The sequence below is a fragment of the Peromyscus eremicus genome, chromosome 16_21 (genome assembly GCF_949786415.1).
Source record: "Peromyscus eremicus chromosome 16_21, PerEre_H2_v1, whole genome shotgun sequence".
Lineage (NCBI taxonomy): Eukaryota > Metazoa > Chordata > Mammalia > Rodentia > Cricetidae > Peromyscus > Peromyscus eremicus.
In genome coordinates, this window is record NC_081432.1 from 67,513,746 (window position 1) to 67,532,725 (window position 18,980).

Here is an 18,980-nt window from a genome sequence, read left to right on the forward strand (position 1 = left end):
CCTAGAAAATCCAATGCTTTAAAGAAAAAAAAAATCCAAGGATGAGGATGTAGCTCACTGGTAGGAGGCTTACCTGGCATGAACAAAGCCCTAGGTTCAATCCACAACATTCCAAAAATAAAAATGAAATCTTAAAAAAAAAAAAATCCAACATCAAGGAATTAAACTTCTCCATTTGGCTGTACTTTAACCTAGTTAACCAGACAGCCTATGTGAAATGTGATATGTATGTGTGCAAGTCAGAGTGAGACAGTCTGGTGAGATTTCACACTGCAGGGCTTGACAGTTCCTACATGTGAACAGTTCCTACTGTTCTTTGCTGTAATATTACACTTGCTGTGTGAACTCTTCAGAAATGTGTGCCACCCTTGCCCACAACTTTGAGCTCGGAGCTTTGAGCTCTTCCTTCAGCTTCCATCGTCAGTTCCAAAGCCCCTCCAAGAACATACTTTCAGGTCAGGCTTTTCTTAGGGAATTCTTCATTTGTTTTGGTGTGGGAGCTCTGAAGTAGGTTTGCCCTAAAGAGTACAGGAAAATGGCTGCCTGCTGAGCTGGTATCTAGATGAGAGAACTTCCCTGCACCCCCCTTCCAAGCCTTCTTAGTCAACAAGGAACATCTCCAAAAGTGTTTTCTATAACCAAGAAAGATACAGCTCTGATTTAACCTTATTCTTTCAGGAAACACAAAACCCTTGCTTTAATTAAAGATGGTCGTGTCATTGGTGGTATCTGTTTCCGGATGTTTCCATCCCAGGGATTCACAGAAATTGTTTTCTGTGCAGTAACCTCAAATGAACAAGTCAAGGTAAGAGAAATCCTGGATCTTAGCAGAAAAGCAGAGGCCAGGTGTCTTGCTGAAGCTGTGGTGCATGGGAGATGGTTCAAGGTAAAGTTGAGGCTTTCCCTACAAGTTCTCTCAATGCTGAATGTCTATGTGGGCATAGAGCCTCGGTCTGTGTCCTCTCAGTAGGGATACACAGAGGCTTTGTTCAATCGTCCAGCAGAGTACAGGAGTACCACACACCCTAGCATGTATCCCGAGAGTAGTGGATGGCAGATAGAGGTTTGAAAGTAAATCTGTGTTTATTGTTCATTTTATGTAACAGACACAGATAGTCAGACAGACAGACACAATTTAGTTATCTCACACCTTGTCTATAAAGTCAGATAAGTATTAAAGAAATTCCAGGAGGAGTTGGATGTGGTGGCTCACATGTTTAATCCCAGCACTCAGGAAAGAAGGGCAGGCAGATCTCTGAGTTTGAGGCCAACCTGGTCAACCTATTAAGTTGAGGACAGCCAGGGAGACCCTGTCTAAAAAACAAGAGAGACAGAAAGAAGGGAATATAGCTGGAGCCTTTTCTCTGTTCCACTTGGTCCTGTAGCAGCTTATAAAATAAAAAAAAGTCAGAGGCTTAATATTAATTATAAACTGTTTGGTTTATGGCTCAGGCTTATTACTAGCTAGTTCTTACATCTTAAAATAACCCATTTCAATTAATCTATATCTCGCCACGTGGCCAGTGGCTTACCCATACTTTTGCATCTTGCTTCTTGGGCAGCTTGCTGGCATCTCCCCAGCTCCACCCTCTTCTCCCTGTATCTCTGTTTGGATTTCCCCACCTGGCTGTATCCTGCCTTGCTGTAGGCCAAAGCAGCTTCTTTATTAACCAATGGTAATAAAGCATATTTACAGTGTATAGAAAGATATCTCACAACAGTGGTTCTCAATCTTGCTAACACTGTAATACAGTTCCTCATGTTATGGTGACTCCCAACCATAAAATTTATTTAGTTGCTACTTCATAACTATAATTTTGTTACTGTTATGAATCGTAATATAAGTATCTGATATGTAGGATATCTGATATTTGACCCTGAAGGGGTCAAGACCCACAGGTTGAGAACCACTACAAAGAGTATGAAGAAACTTTGTGATGATGGAGCTGTAAGCAGTTCAGGAGTCGATGGTGACTGCAAAAAATTTGTTGGAAGGTCTGAGGCAAGTTGTCCAACATAATCAAGTGAAAGCTGCACACATAAGCCATGTATGTACAGAGTACAAAACTTGCTAGAAGATCCATTTCAAAAAAGCAAGAGGTTAATTTTTCAAATGTATTTCATTTAACCTAAAATTCATTATCATGAGGAATTATCAATAGCATCTATAGTCTCTGTATGTGCTAAGTGTTTGAAATTGGTGTGTAGTTTACCTTCATAGCTTGTCTTAGTTTGAAATGGCCACATTCAAGTATTCACTGGTCACAAGAGGCTTCTGTACTGGGTAGTACAGGGCTAAGGACCTGTTGGTACTTTCAGCTTCAAAGCAGCACTGCCATTTGCAGAAACCAAAAATAAGTCACTGGAAGAAGTCATTTTCTGTTTAAAATGTGGTTAGTTTTGGACACGTGCTTTCTTTTATGGTTCAACACCCCCTACTCCAGTTAAAGACAGATGATGCTGGTCAGACATGGAGCTGATGCTGGTCTCATATTTGCTTAAAACTGAGGATGGCCTTGAGCCCCTGATCCTGCTAACTCTACATTTTCCTCTCTTTTTATTGAAGTGGGTTTTCACTCTGTAACTCATACTCTCTTGAAACTCTCTATGTAGTTCAGGCTGGCATTGAACTCAGTATTCTTACTTTAACTTCTAGAGTGCTAGGGGTTATGGGAATATAGGCCTGAAATCTAGCTCTTTGTCGTTTTGTTTTGTTTCTTTTTTCTTTTAGACAGAGTCTCACTATATAGCTATAGTTGCCATTGAACCTTTGTGTTGACCAGGCTGGCCTGGAACTAACAGAGGTCCACCTATTTCTGTCTCCTGGCACAAGTGAACTTTTTAGCTTTAACTCCTAATGCTCAGCACCAAATTGCAGATGGAGGCCTCTTACAGGTTGTCTGGGGAAGGCAAAGACTCAAATTAGATAGAAAGTTCCCTTTAGTGCTTTTTCAAGAATTCTGACAAGATGCCTTTAGACGCTGCTGTTACTGTCTTTATCACCAACCCATCCCCCAATGTGAAAAATGTCCAGATGTCTCTCAAAGTACAGAACTTAGGACTTCAATTAAAAGAAAACTTTGTTTGGCTATATACAGAGAGAAACCTTGCCTTGGAAAACACACCAGTAGCTTGTAAATTAAGGTAATTTTTTTTTTTTAAATAGTTATACCAAGCACTTAGTCTGGAAGAATTGATTAAGGTGGACATAGGCACTCTTAGGAATACCAGAGGAAAACTGAAGATGCTTTAACACTGGTGGGAAACTTTTTAATGGCTTCCAGAGGGTATTTCCCTCCCCCGCCACAGCACAGACCATGTAATTTTCTAAAAACTTGAAGCAAGGTGGCCAAACATTACAGACTCAATTGGAATACCAAGGGGGAAAATATTGTTATTGCAGGAATATGGGTGAAGGGTCACTCACAGGGGCAGAAATTATTCATAGATAGCTGTATCACCAAAGCCCACTGAAGCATGTCTAACAGCCCTCAAAACCTGGAAACCTGGAGCACACTGCACAGCCAGCAGGCAGCTCAACAGGCTGGAGAGTGTCCTTTCCAGAGAGTTCCACTGGTCTGAGAGTGCCTTTCAGTAGTCTTTATTGTGTACACACACACACACAGAGGGAATGGAGGAAGCCTTGAGTGTGTGAAGTCCTGAGTGAATGTGTGTTGTAGCCACAAGCCCACCGTGTCAAAGACCCTAGCCTCTACCCATGGGAAAATGGCAAAGCCTCGCCCCTCCTCCCAGAACAAGGCTCAGAAGGATGACAAAGCTTTCCTCTGGTTCTTCCACAGATTTTGATAGTATGTGCAGAAAATGTTCACCATAGTGTTCTTCCTTTAATACAGTGGTTCTCAACCTGTGGGTTGCAACCTCTTGGGGAGGGGTGGGGACAGTCTGAACAACCCTTTCACAGAGGTCACCTAAGACAACCAGAAAACACAGATATTTACATTACAATTCATAACAGTAGCAAAATTACAGTTATGAAGTAGTAATGAAAATAGTTTTGTGGTTGGGGGTCACCACAAAGTGAGGAACTATATAAAAGGGTCACAGCATTAGGAAGGTTGAGAATCACTGCCTTAATATTTACAGCCTGAGGACCTCTTCTCTACAGAGGCTGCCCCTACTGAGATTAGTTAAACCTGTTTCTTTGTTCAGTTGTATGCAACAATCCAGCCTCCGTGTTCAACTTTGTATAATAAACATGCTGAGCTTCTAGGGTATCCTGAATTTGGGGGAGGGGGTGCTGTAGTTTCTCTATTGCATCACACAGATCTCAATATGTGTGTATGCCCATCCTTTCTTAAGCCTCAGTCTTCCTGAAGCAATTTTGAGTTATTTGCTTCTATATGTGTACGGGGAATTGAACACAGGTACTCTGTAAGAGCAATCAGTGCTCTTAACTACTGAGCCATCTCTTTAGCCCCAACCATATGACAAACCCTTTTTAATGCCTCACTTAATCATTTCTAACTCTTCTCCTTTTACCCATTACAAATACATTGTTCTGAATCCACGCCACACAATAGAAACACAAGTTTCATATATAATTCTTTTTCTAAGTCAGGTATAGTAGCTTCCAGGCCAGCCTGTCTCAAAACACCAAATAAATAAATGAATAAATAAGATAAAATTTTCTAGTAGTCATATTGCAAACTAGAAAGAAACAAATGAAATATTTAAAGTTTGTATTTAACCTAATATGTCCAAAATATTGCCATATCAACATGGAAGTAAATATAAAATGTATATTCATATTTTTTGCTGTTGACATTTTATTTTATGCTCGTAGCACAGTCCAATTGGCACTAGTAAGCTGTTGTGCTGAATAGTGCAGGTCCATACTATAATTCTGTGTTGTTTCTCTTCCCTATGTCACTATGACTCCTTCTAGGAGAGATAAATCACTTGTTTTTCTATTCACATTATATCCAAACTCACAGTGTCTTGGTGTTGTGGTGCTTTAAGGAAAATGTCCTTGGGTGACACCATTGGATGAACAATTTCCCAAAAAAGGAGATGCTCCTGCTGACCTTTATTGGACAGAGGACTGTACCTGATAGTTGGTCCTGGAAGCCATGCTATAGCGATGCATATTGGAGAAAGTCCTGAGAAGGTGCTTAGGTTGTTGAGGAGTCCCCCAGTCATACAAAGAGAGACTCTGGCTTGGATACTGCTTGGTTTGAGGCTTAGGAGGTGGAAATGAACAAAAGTGAGGGTCAGATCCTGTATGCGGTGCTGTGAATCTGTGAGGTGGTGTCTGTGGGTGTGGATGAAGTCTTTGTGTGAGGACAGTGACCTCTGGATGCTCCGATTCCTGTGTTTTTATGAGGTTCTGAAACAATCCTAAATTCACCAGTATTTCCTGAGTTTTGTACTTGCATTTTTTCCATTTAACCACTCAGTTTTCATTCTTTTAATTTATTTTTATTTTAAAGACACATCTTTATTAATTTTTTTTCTTTCTTTTTTTTTTTTGTTTTTTGAGTAACAGTTTTTGTGTAACAGTCTTGCATGTCATAGAACTCGCTTTGTAGATAAGGCTGTCCTTGAACTCACTGAGATCTGCCTGCCTCTGCCTCCCAAGTGCTGGGATTAAATGCATGTGCCACCACTGCCTGGCCTATTTTTTAATTTTTTTTTTTTTGAGAAAGAGCTATATACCAAATATAGACCCTATCACTTCAGCCTCCTGAGTGCTAGCATCACACCTCAGCATCCTGAGTGCCAGCATCACACCTCAGTATCCTGAGTGCCAGCATCATACCTCAGCATCTGAGTGCCAGCATCACACCTTAGCATCCTGAGTGCCAGCATTACACCTCAGCATCTTGAGTACTAGCATCACACCTCAGCTGTGGGGGTCTGCCAGAGTCCAGCTCCAACCTGTTCCCACCTATCAAAGGGTTCTTGGGTGGAGGAGAGAAGAATGAGGAAATAATAGAAAGATAGAAAGAGATGGTAAAGAAGACAGAGACACAGGATAGCTTTGGGAGGGCCCTGGGTCAATACCTAGCTGCCCAGAGCTTTATTCAAAAGGGCTTTTTATAATATGCCAAGGGGAGAGGCAAAAGACCTCCTCCTTGCAAGATCAAAGCTTACCATACAGCCAAGTGTAGACCCTTCCACATACCTGGTAAACATGCCTGTGGCCTATTTGCATCCTATTATGCAGCCCTGCTGGGTAAAGCAAGCCCAGATTCTCTGACCCTGAGTAAGGTCTCACTAGGAAGCCTCTGTGGGCCATCATACTCAACATCCTGAGTGCTAGCACCACACCTTAAGGATCCTGAGTGCCAATATCACACTTCAGCATCCTGAATGCCAGCACCACACCTCAGCATCTTGAGTGCTAGCATCACAGGTGCACACCAGAATACTGATACTGTTTTCATATATTAAAGCATTTGTCAATGTTGTCCACAGCTTTTGTTTCCACTGTTTTTTGCTTACTCAGATTGTGGGTTTCTCAGATTTTTCTTGGTCTGATAAACCAAGCTGTACATCCAGTGTCTGTGATGTAGTTGCTAGAAGGGTTGTTGGTGCCTGGAACAGGTAAATGCTTAGATCAGTACACACTCCAATGAAGATCTGCATGGCTCATTTACATACCTCAGATATGCTAATGAGGATCAGCACCATTCATCTACCTACGTTCTTTCATCTCAGCTTCTCAAATAAGTTCAAGATTAAACTCACCATCAGCATTCAGCAAGAAGGATTGTAGGACTGAGCTTAGAGTCTCAATGTGTTATTTTCAAAGAACCAGGAAGTAGTATTTGCCAGTGATGGTTTTTGTCTTGAACAACAGATTTTGAATGTCTTACTTTGTGATTCCTTTTTAAAATTTAGACATGCAAGAAAGGTTTGTTAACATAATAACTCCTTCTAGAAAAACCCTGGTTGGTAAAATATTTAAAACTACGATCTCTTATATGCTTTCATTTTCTGTCATGTTTTTAGGAATTTCTTTTCTTAAATATCTTTACTTCCACCAGGGCTATGGAACACACCTGATGAACCATCTCAAAGAATACCACATAAAGCATGACATCCTGAACTTCCTCACATATGCAGATGAGTATGCCATCGGCTACTTCAAGAAGCAGGTCAGTTCCCAGTGAAGCCTTGCTGCCTCAGCCTATTTGCATGCATGTGTGCGTGCATGTGTGTGTCCAGGTACACACACCTAATTGTGTACACATGGCAGCCAAAGCAAGACACTGGCTATCTTCCTCTATTGCTTTTTGCCTTATTGCTTTGAGACAGAATCTTTAACTGAATCTGAATCTTTTAAAAATTAAAAATTAAAGGCAAATTGATTCAATATCTGGAAAATGTTCATTTCTGACAAAGTCTGCAGAGAATTACAGTCCTAGGAACTTGGATGTCATTCCACTCTTGCTGGGATTAGTGGTATGCACACTGCTACCTCCAGACACTTTAGTTAATTTAAATTTGTTTCCTGTTGGCACTGTTTGATTTTTGATGATTCTGTTTGTCATGGGTTACTCCATGTGGCTGTTGCTCAGAGCAGTGCAATGATGTTGGAAAGAGTGCTCGCCTTAATCCTTGGCACCAGGCTTGGCCCAGAGTCAGCCCTTAGCAGCCAGTTGGACAGTGTTACTATATATCATCCTGATAAGTGAACTGATTTGCCTTGTAGGGTTTCTCCAAAGAAATCAAAATACCTAAAACCAAATATGTTGGGTACATCAAGGATTATGAAGGAGCCACTTTGATGGGATGTGAGCTGAATCCTCAGATTCCATACACAGAGTTTTCTATCATCATTAAAAAGCAGAAGGAGGTGAGCTACTGACTCCTGTTCTGTCCAGGCCAGCCTCAGGGTAGGCTGCATTTCACTGTGTTCCATATCAGTGTGTGTGTGTGTGTGTGTGTGTGTGTGTGTGTGTGTGTGTGTGTGTGTGCGCGCGCGCGCGCGCTAAATTGTGTGAAATACAGTATGTATACAGTACAATGAAATCTTAACTTCATTGGTGCCTTTTGCATTCTGGCCCCTTTGCAGTCTTCTCTCTCTCTCTCTCTCTCTCTCTCTCTCTCTCTCTCTCTCTCTCTCTCTCTCTTTCTCTCTCTCTCTCTTTTGTTTTTTTCGAGACAGGGTTTCTCTGTGTTGTCTTGGTGCCTGTCCTGGATGTTGCTTTGTAGACCAGGCTGGCCTCGAACTCACAGAGATCCACCTGGCTCTGCCTCCCAAGTGCTGGGATTAAAGATGTGCACTGTCACCGCCCGGCCTCACAGTCTTATCTCTTTGCTTTCATCCCCTAAAGGATCCTCCAAGACCATTGTTGATGCTTTAGCTCTCTGTCTCACATTACCCTATTTCCTTTCACTCAGGCAAGTGACATTCTTTCAGGTTCTGTTCTAGGCTGCCTTTGAACTTCTGCAGCATTAGTCTGACCCGCCCACTTGGATTTAATTATTTACCATACAGAGGCATTTCTTCTAGTGCCTGTTATTTTCCCCCTTTACACTGCAAGTTCTGAAGTCTTTCCTTCCAGATAATAACTAGTTTGTTATTTGTATTGGTATGGCTTCCTTTATGCTTAAAAAGAAGTAGTAATAACAGAGAAGACTCCAGATATGGGTATACAGTGATTTAATGTTGTATGATATTTTGTTTGTGTTCTTACAAATAAAACTTGCATGGAGATCAGAGGGCAGAGCGAGACACTAGTTAACCATAGAGGCCAGGCAGTGGTGGCACATACCTTAATCCCAGCACTTGGGAGGAGGAAGCAGGAAGATAAAGAGTTCAAGGCCACCCTGGGCTACACAAGATTGAACCAATCTAAAAGAAAAACAGGTGGTGGCTCACACTGTTGATCCCAGAACTTGGGATCTCATGCCTTTGATCCCAGTAGTTGGGAGGCTCATGACTTTAATTCCACTAGGGAGGTAGAGATAGGAATATAAGGCTGGTGAAGATAGATCCATTCAGTCTGAAGATTTGTAGAGACAGGATGCCCTATTCGGCCTGAGATTTCATAAGGTAAGAAGTCTCTGGTGGCTGGGTGCTCTGCTTCTGTGATCTTTCAGCTTTCACCATCAATATCTTATTGTTAAGACACTTCATTTTAACACTTTAAAAAAGGCAGAATGGCATAAATGAAAGTCCACAAAGACCGTTTATGTATGTGAATGACATCGGTTCCAAATTAAGTAACTACTGTTACTTAATCTGCTGTTTTTCCCTGACAAGTTACCGAAAAAACACATCTGCCTTAAATCTGTCAGCTTTCTACTAATATCCTCACTCCTAACTCTTTTGCTTACTACATGTGACCCAAACAACATCCAGAAAGCTTATACTATGCTTAGTGACAACAGTCACTCACTGAGTATTTTATTTAAAGTTGGGTCAGGCATGTGGTGCTACAGAAGTGAGCAAAAAGGCATTTTAAGTTAGAAAATCAAAACATCTTTGTTGCACAGTCAAAGATATCTGCCCAGGGGCAGTGATGGTGCATACCTTTAATCCCAGCACTTGGGAGGCAGAGACAGGTGGATCTCTGTGAGTTCGAGGCCAGCATGGGCTACAGAGTGAGTTCCAGGAAAGGAGCAAAGCTACACAGAGAAACCGTCTCAACCCCCCCCCCCCCCCAAAAAAAGATATCTGCCCAATAGGGAATTCCAAATAGGGCTGTAGAAGGATTACTAAAGGCAGCAGGTGCCTCTGGCCTGCCTTTTTGAAGAGTTGTCTTCCCTCACTGTTCTCTAAAGCCTAACAAGCAGGTCTGGACTTGGCAGTTCTTTGGTGCATTGGTGGTTGCTGGCCAGTTGACACTATGCTGTCAGCTGCTTGTTCTATAATACTCCTCCAGCCATAAGAGTTCATCCTCTAGTATCAGAGTCTCTTGGAAGTCTGCAGATTCCCACGGACGATGAGGTATGGCTGAATCTGTTGCCACAACCACACACACACACACACACACACACACACACACACACACACACACTACATTAAAAGAATGATATCATCCATGCCACAAACAATATCTAGTTAAGAAAGAATAAAATAAAAACCAGTTACACATCTGCCAAAGCTATCCTTTTCAGAAGTTGGAGATAAAAAAGTTAATCTTTTGGTTTTATATTTGGTGTCAAATGAAAAGGCCACACTATTTAGTCGTTCAATCATATATTAAAGAAAACAGCCATTAGCTCTTTGGTTCAAATATTCTTCTCCTCTCTTCATTGATTTGAAAGTTAATAATGCCAGTGGTATTCTATGCCAAGTCACTGAGTTTTAAAATGACTGAATCTTATTCCTAAAGTCTAAAGTGATGGAAAATGGGAAAGCACATACAGAAAACTAAAACTTATTTCCTTGGGGTTATTAGACATCTTAGAGCCAATGTTACTTTAGACACTACAAAAAGGTGAATTAAAATGTTAGCTAAGAACAGCCAGTGCTCTTAACTGCTCTCCAGCAATACCATGATAAATGAAGAGCCCATGGGAATAGGAAGAAGCAGAGTGCTAGAGAGATCCCCAGAAATCCACAAAGATACCTCCACTATAGATTACTGGCAATGGTTGAGAGAATACCTGAGCTGACCTACTCTGGTAATCAGGTGGCCGAACACCCTAACTGTCATGATAGAACTCTCATCCAGTGACTGGTGGAAGCAGATGCAGAGATCCATGGCCAAACCCCAGGTGGAGCTCCAGGAGTCCAATCGACAAGAGAGAGGAGGGATTATATGAGCAAGAGATATTGAGACCATGATTGGAAAAAGCACAGGGACAAATAGCCAAACTAGTGGAAACACATGAACTGTGAACCAATAGCTGAAGAGCCCCCATGGAACTGGACCAGGCCCTCTGGATAAGCGAGACAGTTGATTAGCTTGAACTGTTTAGGAGGCCCCCAGGCAGTGGCACCAGGACATGTCTTTGGTGCATGAGCTGGCTTTTTGGAACCTAGGGCCTATGCTGGGACACTTTGCTCAGCCTTGGTGAAGGGAGGAGGGGACTGGACCTGTCTCAACTGAATCTACCAGGCTGGGCTGACTCCTCAGGGGAGACCTTGCCTTGGAGGAGGTGGGAATGGGGGGTGGGTTGGGGGTGGAAGCTGGGGGGTGGTAGAAGAGAGGACAGGGGAATCAGTGGCTGATATGTAAAATTAAATTAATTATAAAATAAAAATACTTTTAAAAAATGTTAGCTAAGGAAGCCTACTTATAAACTTAAACCACAGAAGGAACTTAGTCACACTTTCCAGGAACTACTACTCTCATCACTCAAAAGCGATAAAATCTCATTTAACCTAAAATCAATCTTTAATATCAAATTAACTTCTATCCACAACAAATCAGAGCATTGAGCAGAACTAGTTACTAAATACCATAGCCCCAATTATTTTCATAATTCTCTTTTTATGATTTTAACAAATCTCAATTTTTCTTTTTACTTCATAGCAGCAGCCAAAACATTCTAGCTCACTTCCCTTTTTGGCTTTTTGGTTTTTGTCTTTAGATGTGGCTTCACTGTGTTTCTTTGCAGGTCTTGGGCTCCTAAGCTCAAAGAACGCATCCTCCTGCCTCAGTATCCAAAGTGGCTAAGATTGCAGGTGTGGATGAGTAACTGAGAAAGTGGCTGCCAAAGAAAACTAAATGCAGGCTGACTTTCCTCAGCTTTTGTTCAGGATTTCAGCCAGTGCCAGGCAATGCTGAAGATCCACTTAATGCTGGCTTTAGAAAGAGCAAAGTTTGTCCTGGCAACTTCAACACAGATAGAAAGAAAACACTCCATCAAAGGTTTTACGAACTGGGAAACACAAATAGATTAAAACTGAATTGTATATTAACTCAAGAATAAAAAGTAAATGTCAATCAATAATCAATCCATGGTCTACAAAGTAAACTAAGCCAAACAAGTCTCTTTGTGTTTGATAAGATCTGACTATATTGATCAATTTCTTTGAGTATATGTCCTACGTCATATTAATAGCAACTACCCATCACTGTGATGGGAAGAGCTCTTAGAAACTAGGGGAAAGCAAGAAGCACAGAGCTATTTCAGATTGCTAAAAGTGGTTCCCCTTTTAAAAGACAAGGTCTCTCTCCTCTTTTCTGTTCCCTCTTGGCTTCCACTTTTCCTCTTTTCTCCTTTACCCATCCCTCTTTGTCTCTAGTCTTTCCTCACACATACCATTAAATGGGAGTGTTTAGAATGTAAACATAGTTTTTTTCATACTCATGTACAATGTATCTTGGTCATATCCACTGTCTACTCCCTCTCTCTACCATCACCCCAATATGTCTTCCATTTCTGACTCCCAATTTTATAATTAAAAAAAAAAACCCAGCCCCCTAAATCACTAAGTCCTTTCAGTGCTGCCCATTTGCACATGAGCTAGGGTCATCCACGGAGGTATCAACAACCTATCAATGACCACACCCACAAAGAAGGGCTTTACCCCTCCCTCAGAAGTCATCAGTTGCCCTTAGCTTCTCATCTAAGGGTGGGGCATCTGGAGTTCTTACCCCCTTCATGATGTAATTTTTAACTCTTGTGCAGGTAACGACTCATGTATGTATATACCAACCGAATGGTGTCCAGAGGCCATCCTTTCACAGAGTTCCTCCATCTGCTGCCTCTTACATTCTTTCTGCCCCTTTCTTCCATGATGTTCTCTGAGCCTTTGGGGAGGGATGTGTTGATAGAAATGTCCCATCTGTGTCTTTACCCTCAGAGCCTTATTCTCAGTGTTTTGAACTAGATTTTTAAAGAGAGTGCAATCATACCATAATAAAATAATTCTTTTCTTGTAGAGACAGGCTAAGTATCTCTTATCCAAAATGCTCTTGACCCAAGAGTCTGTTTTTTCTCCAATATTTTTATTGACTTATGATTGAGCATCTTTAATGAGAAAATCCAAAATCTGAAATATTCAAAAATGCCAGACACTACTTGTTGTAAGCTCCTTGAATAATAAAAGCAGTGAATAAGCTACATAAATTGAGAACTTTTTTAGTCCCTGAATGCATACTCCATCAGAATCAGCTGAAGGTCGAGAAAGAACACTCTACTGGCCCACAGGTGAAATGGCTTCATCGAATACCTGCATGAATTGGGGGCTTGAACAAAGGTCAAGTCACTTCCAGTGTATAAGATGATGGGCACAAGAATAGGTAGGACCATGTGTTCTATGAGAAAGAAAGGCACTACTTCAGCAAGAGAAAAGGTGATAGGCAGGGAGCTATGAAGCCGCCTGTGTGTGCATATGTGTAGGTTGGTATGAGGGTGATTCTTCTGTCTCATTTCACATGTGAGACTACAAGAGGCTGGACCTAGAGGGCCCTTGCTAACCTCTCTAACCAGCCCCTCTCTTTCCTTCTCACTGATGGTCCTTTCCTTAGTGGCAAGGGTTTGTATAAATGTCACTAGTTGAGTGTGGTATGAAAGAGTATTTTTTTTAAGTTATATTTAAAAATTTTGTATTATATTTATGTGAGGTGCACACAGACACACTCTATGACATGTGTGAAGGCCAGCTAAGAACTTGCTGGGGTTGACTCTCTCCTTTCACCATGTGGAATCCCAGTGACTGAAGTCAGGTCTTTGGGCTTGGTGGCAGGTGCCTTTACCCACTAAGCTGTGTAATGGGCCCCAAAATGCTTCTGCCTCTTATGTACTAATTTGTATTTAGCCTTCCCTTCCTTTTCATCTCATGAACATGTGGACAGCATCAAGAACATCGTCTCCTTAGTTTATCTGACTTGCCCTGAATCGTGGTGTGGCTTCTTTGACTAAACACACTTTCTCTCGTGCTTTCCAGATCATTAAAAAGCTGATAGAAAGAAAACAAGCCCAGATTCGAAAAGTCTACCCTGGACTTTCATGTTTCAAAGATGGAGTTCGGCAGATCCCTATAGAAAGCATCCCTGGAATCAGTATGTATAGACACTTTTAAAAAGCAAAATCTTCTGTTGATCCTGTAAGATATGTTTGAAATGATTTCCAGAATGCAGTCATTTGAAAAGCTTTCACCTGTTTCCTTTCCATGTGTGGCACTTCTGGTCTTGGAAGTGGGCAGCAAGCTAGTGTGGGGTGCTTGCCTATAATCCCACCATTGAGAGACTAAGGCAGGAAGATGTAGAATTTGAAGCCAACCGAGGCTAGAGTGAGACACTGCTTGGGGATGGGGAGGGCAGTAATAAAGACTTTCTAATGTCTTTTTCTTCGTAACTCAACCCAGAGTACCTTTAAAAGAGTTATTAATATACATAATTTATTAAGGCCTAGCACTATACACAATGCTTGGCAACAGGAGTCTGTATTAAACAGCATGGGAAGTTTGGATTTTCATATTTACAAATGGAGGAACTGGTCTTCAAATGGTTGTGTAAATTAGCATGCAGAAGTTTAGAACAAGAAGCAACCCACTCTGCTCTCCAAATGGCCTGCTGTGGACAACCCACCTTGATGCCACTGTCACCTGCATGAACCTGTTGCCTGACTTCTCTTCTTCCCTCCTCTCCAATTTTATTTTACAGTAGCTTTCTTAAGAATTCTTTTTAATATACTAAAAATGAACTGTACTGGGTTAAACCATACAAAATGATTGGGATTTGTAGATTGGAAGCTATTAATTATCATTTGGTAATCTTATTTGGTTTGAACCTAAGTTCTTATAATTACCCCCCCCCCCCCCCCCACACACACACACACTCCACCCCAGCACACAGGCACAAAACTTGTCTAGGAAAGAGACAAGATGCTGTCTCATTGCATCTGCCCTGTCCCAGTACTCTTGGTGTTGAACCATGGATCTCACTTCCCTGTGTTGTCACTGTTAATAGTCAAATAGTTGCCCCATTGTTCAATGCCTCATGCTGTCAGGTATTCTTCTGTTTTCATTTGTTCCCAATTCATTACTTTTTCCTTGTTCATCAAATGTTTAGCTATTTGGACTATTTTTTTTAAATATCAACTAATGTCACAAGGGCTAATACCACCTAGTTTCTGTAGTTGCATTTTGTAGGTGGGTAAACTGAGAGAGAGGTAAAGTGACTTTTTTTTTTGGGTGGGGGTGGGCCCGGGGGGGGGGGGTGTTGTTCGAGACAGGGTTTCTCTGTGTAGCTTTGTGCCTGTCCTGGAATTCACTCTGTAGCCTAGGCTGACCTCAAACTCACAGAGATCTGCCTGCCTCTGCCTCCTGAGTGCTGAGATTAAAGCCCAGCGTAAAGTGACTTTTTTAAGGAGAACAGAAGAATCAAATCCAGATTCCTCAGACACCAGGTCTCTGTAAACCATCTACATTGCAAGCAGGGCTTGGCCTGTCCTGAGCTAAAATAGCAGCAGCACTTTGTTGTGTGATAATTGAAGATTTCTGATTTGCAGTTTAAAATGTCCTGGTTTCTTCTCCCTTCTTTTGAAGAGTTGGACTTCCTGCCTTAGCAGACACTAACCAGCTGAGAAGATAGCTCAGGGAGAGAGCACTTGCCTCAGTAGTGATGTGAGGTGTTGGCTTCAATCCCTAGCACTACAAAAGAAATTAATAAATCAATTAAGAGAACAAAATATATTAATATAGCTACCAGTCTGGGAAAGCATTTTATGTTGTAAGCTGTGTGAGAAAGAAAATAAATGCCATTAATTTCAGTGTGTTTCCCCAAATAGACATTTATTGAGACATGGCTGTCATGTGTGGTGCTTTTAATAAGTAGTATGTTATTCTCTTGACCCAAAGCAGTTCTCATTTAGTGTTTAATTTTGTTGACATATAGGAGAGACAGGCTGGAAACCAAGTGGAAAAGAGAAAAGGTAAGCAAGCCGGGCTAGAGGATGTTAATGGAAGTGATTTTGTCCCTTCCAGTACCTTCTAGGAAAAGGGCCAAGTGATGTAATTGGTAAATAGCAGTTGGTGGGTTTCAGTTCCTAGGCTGGGACCTGTGAGGCTGAGCTGAGTGGTGATGAGGCCTGGAACACAAACACTAATCCTCCCTCTTTACTCTCTATTCTTTCAAGTAAAGAGCCCAAAGACCCTGAGCAGCTGTATAGCACCCTTAAGAACATCCTGCAGCAGGTGAAGGTGGGTGTGCTTCTTCATCTCATGCCCTTCTCTGAAATGATTTTCCACATGGCATTTCCATATGAGATACCTTATTTTATTTCTTTTATTCAAGAGCCATCAAAGTGCTTGGCCTTTCATGGAACCTGTGAAGAGAACAGAAGCTCCAGGATATTATGAAGTTATAAGGTTCCCCATGGGTAATGCTATTACAGTTTTCTCAGTATAGATATAAAACAAACGCTGCCTAAGGTAGACTTACTGCCTTCTGTGGTAATGACTGTGTGATGAGTAGGATCTGTGAGAGTGATGTTAGAACAGAGGGGGAAGTGGGTGGCAGTCAAGGACATTCTGTGCATTTTCAATACACCAGTTGTGAAGTGCAGGTAGGAACCCTGTACACAGTTCTGGGTTGCAAAGTGGCTAATTGGATGTAGCTGCCTGCTGGGTTACAGATAAAAAGATGCTAGGTTTTATCTTTTTTCTATGGCTTATGTCTGCCAAAAGTGGTTCTTTTTTTTTCCTTCTTTTTTTTTTCTTCTTTTTTGGTTTTTCGAGACAGCGTTTCTCTGTGTAGTTTTGTGCCTTTCCTGGAACTCACTTTGTAGACCAGCCTGGCCTTGAACTCACAGAGATTCGCCTGCCTCTGCCTCCTGAGTGCTGGGTGGTTCTTGTTTTTAAGAATTGTTCAAGATAGAGGGTTGGAGAGATGGCTGAGTAGTTAATAGCACTGGCTGCTCTTGCAGAGGATTGGGTTCAATTCCCAGCACCCACATGGTGGTTCACAACTGTTTTTAACTCCAGTCTCAGGGGATCTGATTTCCTTAAGCATTGCATGCATATAGTATGCAGACATACGTGCAGACAGAATACCCATGTGTCTTAGTCACTGTTCTATTACTGTGAAAAAACACCATGACCAGGGCAACTCTTATGAAAGAAAGCGTTTAACTGGGGGCTTGCTTACAGTTTCAGAGGGTTAGTTCATTATCGTCACAGTGGAGAACATGATGACACACAGGCAGACATTAGAGCAGTAGCTGAGAGCTACATCCTATCCTTAGGCAGATGGGGAGACTGGGCCTGGCAGTGGCTTTTGGAACCTGAACGCCCACCCCCTAGTGACACACTTCTTCCAACAAAGCCATCCCTCCTAATCTTTCTAATCCTTTCAAATAGCACCACTCCCAGTGACTAAGCATTCAAATATATGAGCCTTTGAAAAGCCATTCTTAGTCAAACCACCATACCATATTCATAAAGTTTTTTTGTCTTCCTTCCTTCCTTCCTTCCTTCCTTAAGTCAGGATCTCTCTATGTAGCTCTGGCTGACCTGGAGCTCACTATGTAGACCAGGCAGGCCTCAAACTTACACAGAGAGCCACCTGGCTCAACTTCCCAATGCCGGGATTAAGGGTGTGTGCTATCATGCTTGGCCACGCTTTTTGTTTTTGGTTTTTTTTTTTGTTTGTTTTGTAAAGAATCTTTCAAGGTTACATAATGAGGATAGATTGAGCTCCTTTATGGCTGTACTTTGAGAGGGAAAAACTCTAGTAAATGATTTTTCCTATACTGTGAATGTCACTATATATTTCTTTAAGAAAACTACAACTTTTTTCTTAATTCTATTTCTGTGTGTGCATGATATGTGTGTGTGAGCAGAAGTGTAACAGCACACAAGTGAAGGAGAAATGGCAGTTTTGTGGAGTCGTCAGGTTTGTGCTGCAAGCACCTTTATCTGGTGAACCATCTGACCAGCTTCTGTATATTTCTAACCTAATTTTTTCCAAATCCAAAAACTACAAAATAGGCTTCAGAAGTACAGAATTATTAAATTTGTGCTTCATCTATACTATGGTAACAGGAACAATTAATTGAGAATCCCTAAATTAAATCAGTTTGTCAGTGTATGTGTTGGGTGTATGAGTACCACGGCACATGGGTACTTTATTTTTTGGTTTGATTATCTCCTGCATGATTATTTTTTCTAAAGCATTATAAACACTGTGTTGGCAGCATATCTGAAGTGGTAGGTGTTAAGCAGAACTGTCCTTACTCAAAGGCCCAGCTTCTTTTCTCCTCCTTCCTTAATGAGAACTACCCCACAGAGCTACTGGGAATTGAACTCAGGTCCTCTGCAAGAACAATATGTGCTATTAACTTTATTGTGTTTGTATATATGGGTGTGCAGATTATTTTAGACTGGAGCAATGGTTCAGCACTTAAGACTACTGACTGCTCTTCCAGAGGATCTCAGTATGATTCCCAGCACCCATATGGCCACTTACAACCCTCTGTAGTTCTAGTTCTAGAGGATTCTATGCCCTTTTCTGACCTCAAAGAATACCAGGCATGCACATAGCACACAGACATACATGGAAACAAAATATCTACACAATTAGAATAACAACAAATAAATAGATACAGTTGAAAATCAAAAGTTAAAGTTTGACTCCCTTAATGGAGCCTGGAACAAAATTCATTTGTTTTGCTTTTAGCATTTTATGTGCAGGTCACTGATGTATTTGGAAATATGATGCTAGTTTCTTTCTTTGTATCTCACCAGTACAACTGTGAGTTTAGTAAAATGAGCTCAGCCTAATAATTTTTAGCAATCAAAGATTCTGTACCAGTGTTCTGCCTGCCTCATTCAGCATCCAGTGGGTCCACCACTGTCCCTTGGCCTCCTGGTGCGCAGAAAGAGATGGGAGGACAACTACTAGTGGTCCTTTTAATGTTAGTGTGGCTGCAGTTTACAGACAAATCCTTTTCAGAAGAATAGACTTGAGAATTATTTGGCTTAATCTCAAGAATTTCTTTTAAGCACAGCATTGGAGTGAGAAAAATGTAAGCAAATCAACAGTATAGATTTCTTTCCATCCTTGTCAGCTGTTGTAGGAGGAGTCAACAGTTGCTAATGTTGTTGT

At 41.4% G+C, this 18,980-nt stretch overlaps 1 protein-coding gene across 5 annotated transcripts in view; it reads left to right on the forward strand.

Annotated features, from left to right (window-relative positions):
* Window positions 1-18,980, forward strand: part of Kat2b (lysine acetyltransferase 2B) — a 119,317-nt gene that overhangs the window by 98,291 nt on the left and 2,046 nt on the right. For 4 of the 5 annotated variants that reach the window (XM_059244162.1, XM_059244165.1, XM_059244163.1 and 1 more), the window contains 7 exons: window positions 679-805; window positions 7,011-7,121; window positions 7,679-7,822; window positions 13,820-13,934; window positions 15,771-15,807; window positions 16,012-16,075; window positions 16,170-16,254. In XM_059244162.1, coding sequence (XP_059100145.1) covers window positions 679-805; window positions 7,011-7,121; window positions 7,679-7,822; window positions 13,820-13,934; window positions 15,771-15,807; window positions 16,012-16,075; window positions 16,170-16,254 — 683 coding nt within the window. The remainder of the gene's footprint in view (window positions 1-678; window positions 806-7,010; window positions 7,122-7,678; window positions 7,823-13,819; window positions 13,935-15,770; window positions 15,808-16,011; window positions 16,076-16,169; window positions 16,255-18,980) is intronic. The other variant, XM_059244166.1, reaches the window with a different exon arrangement.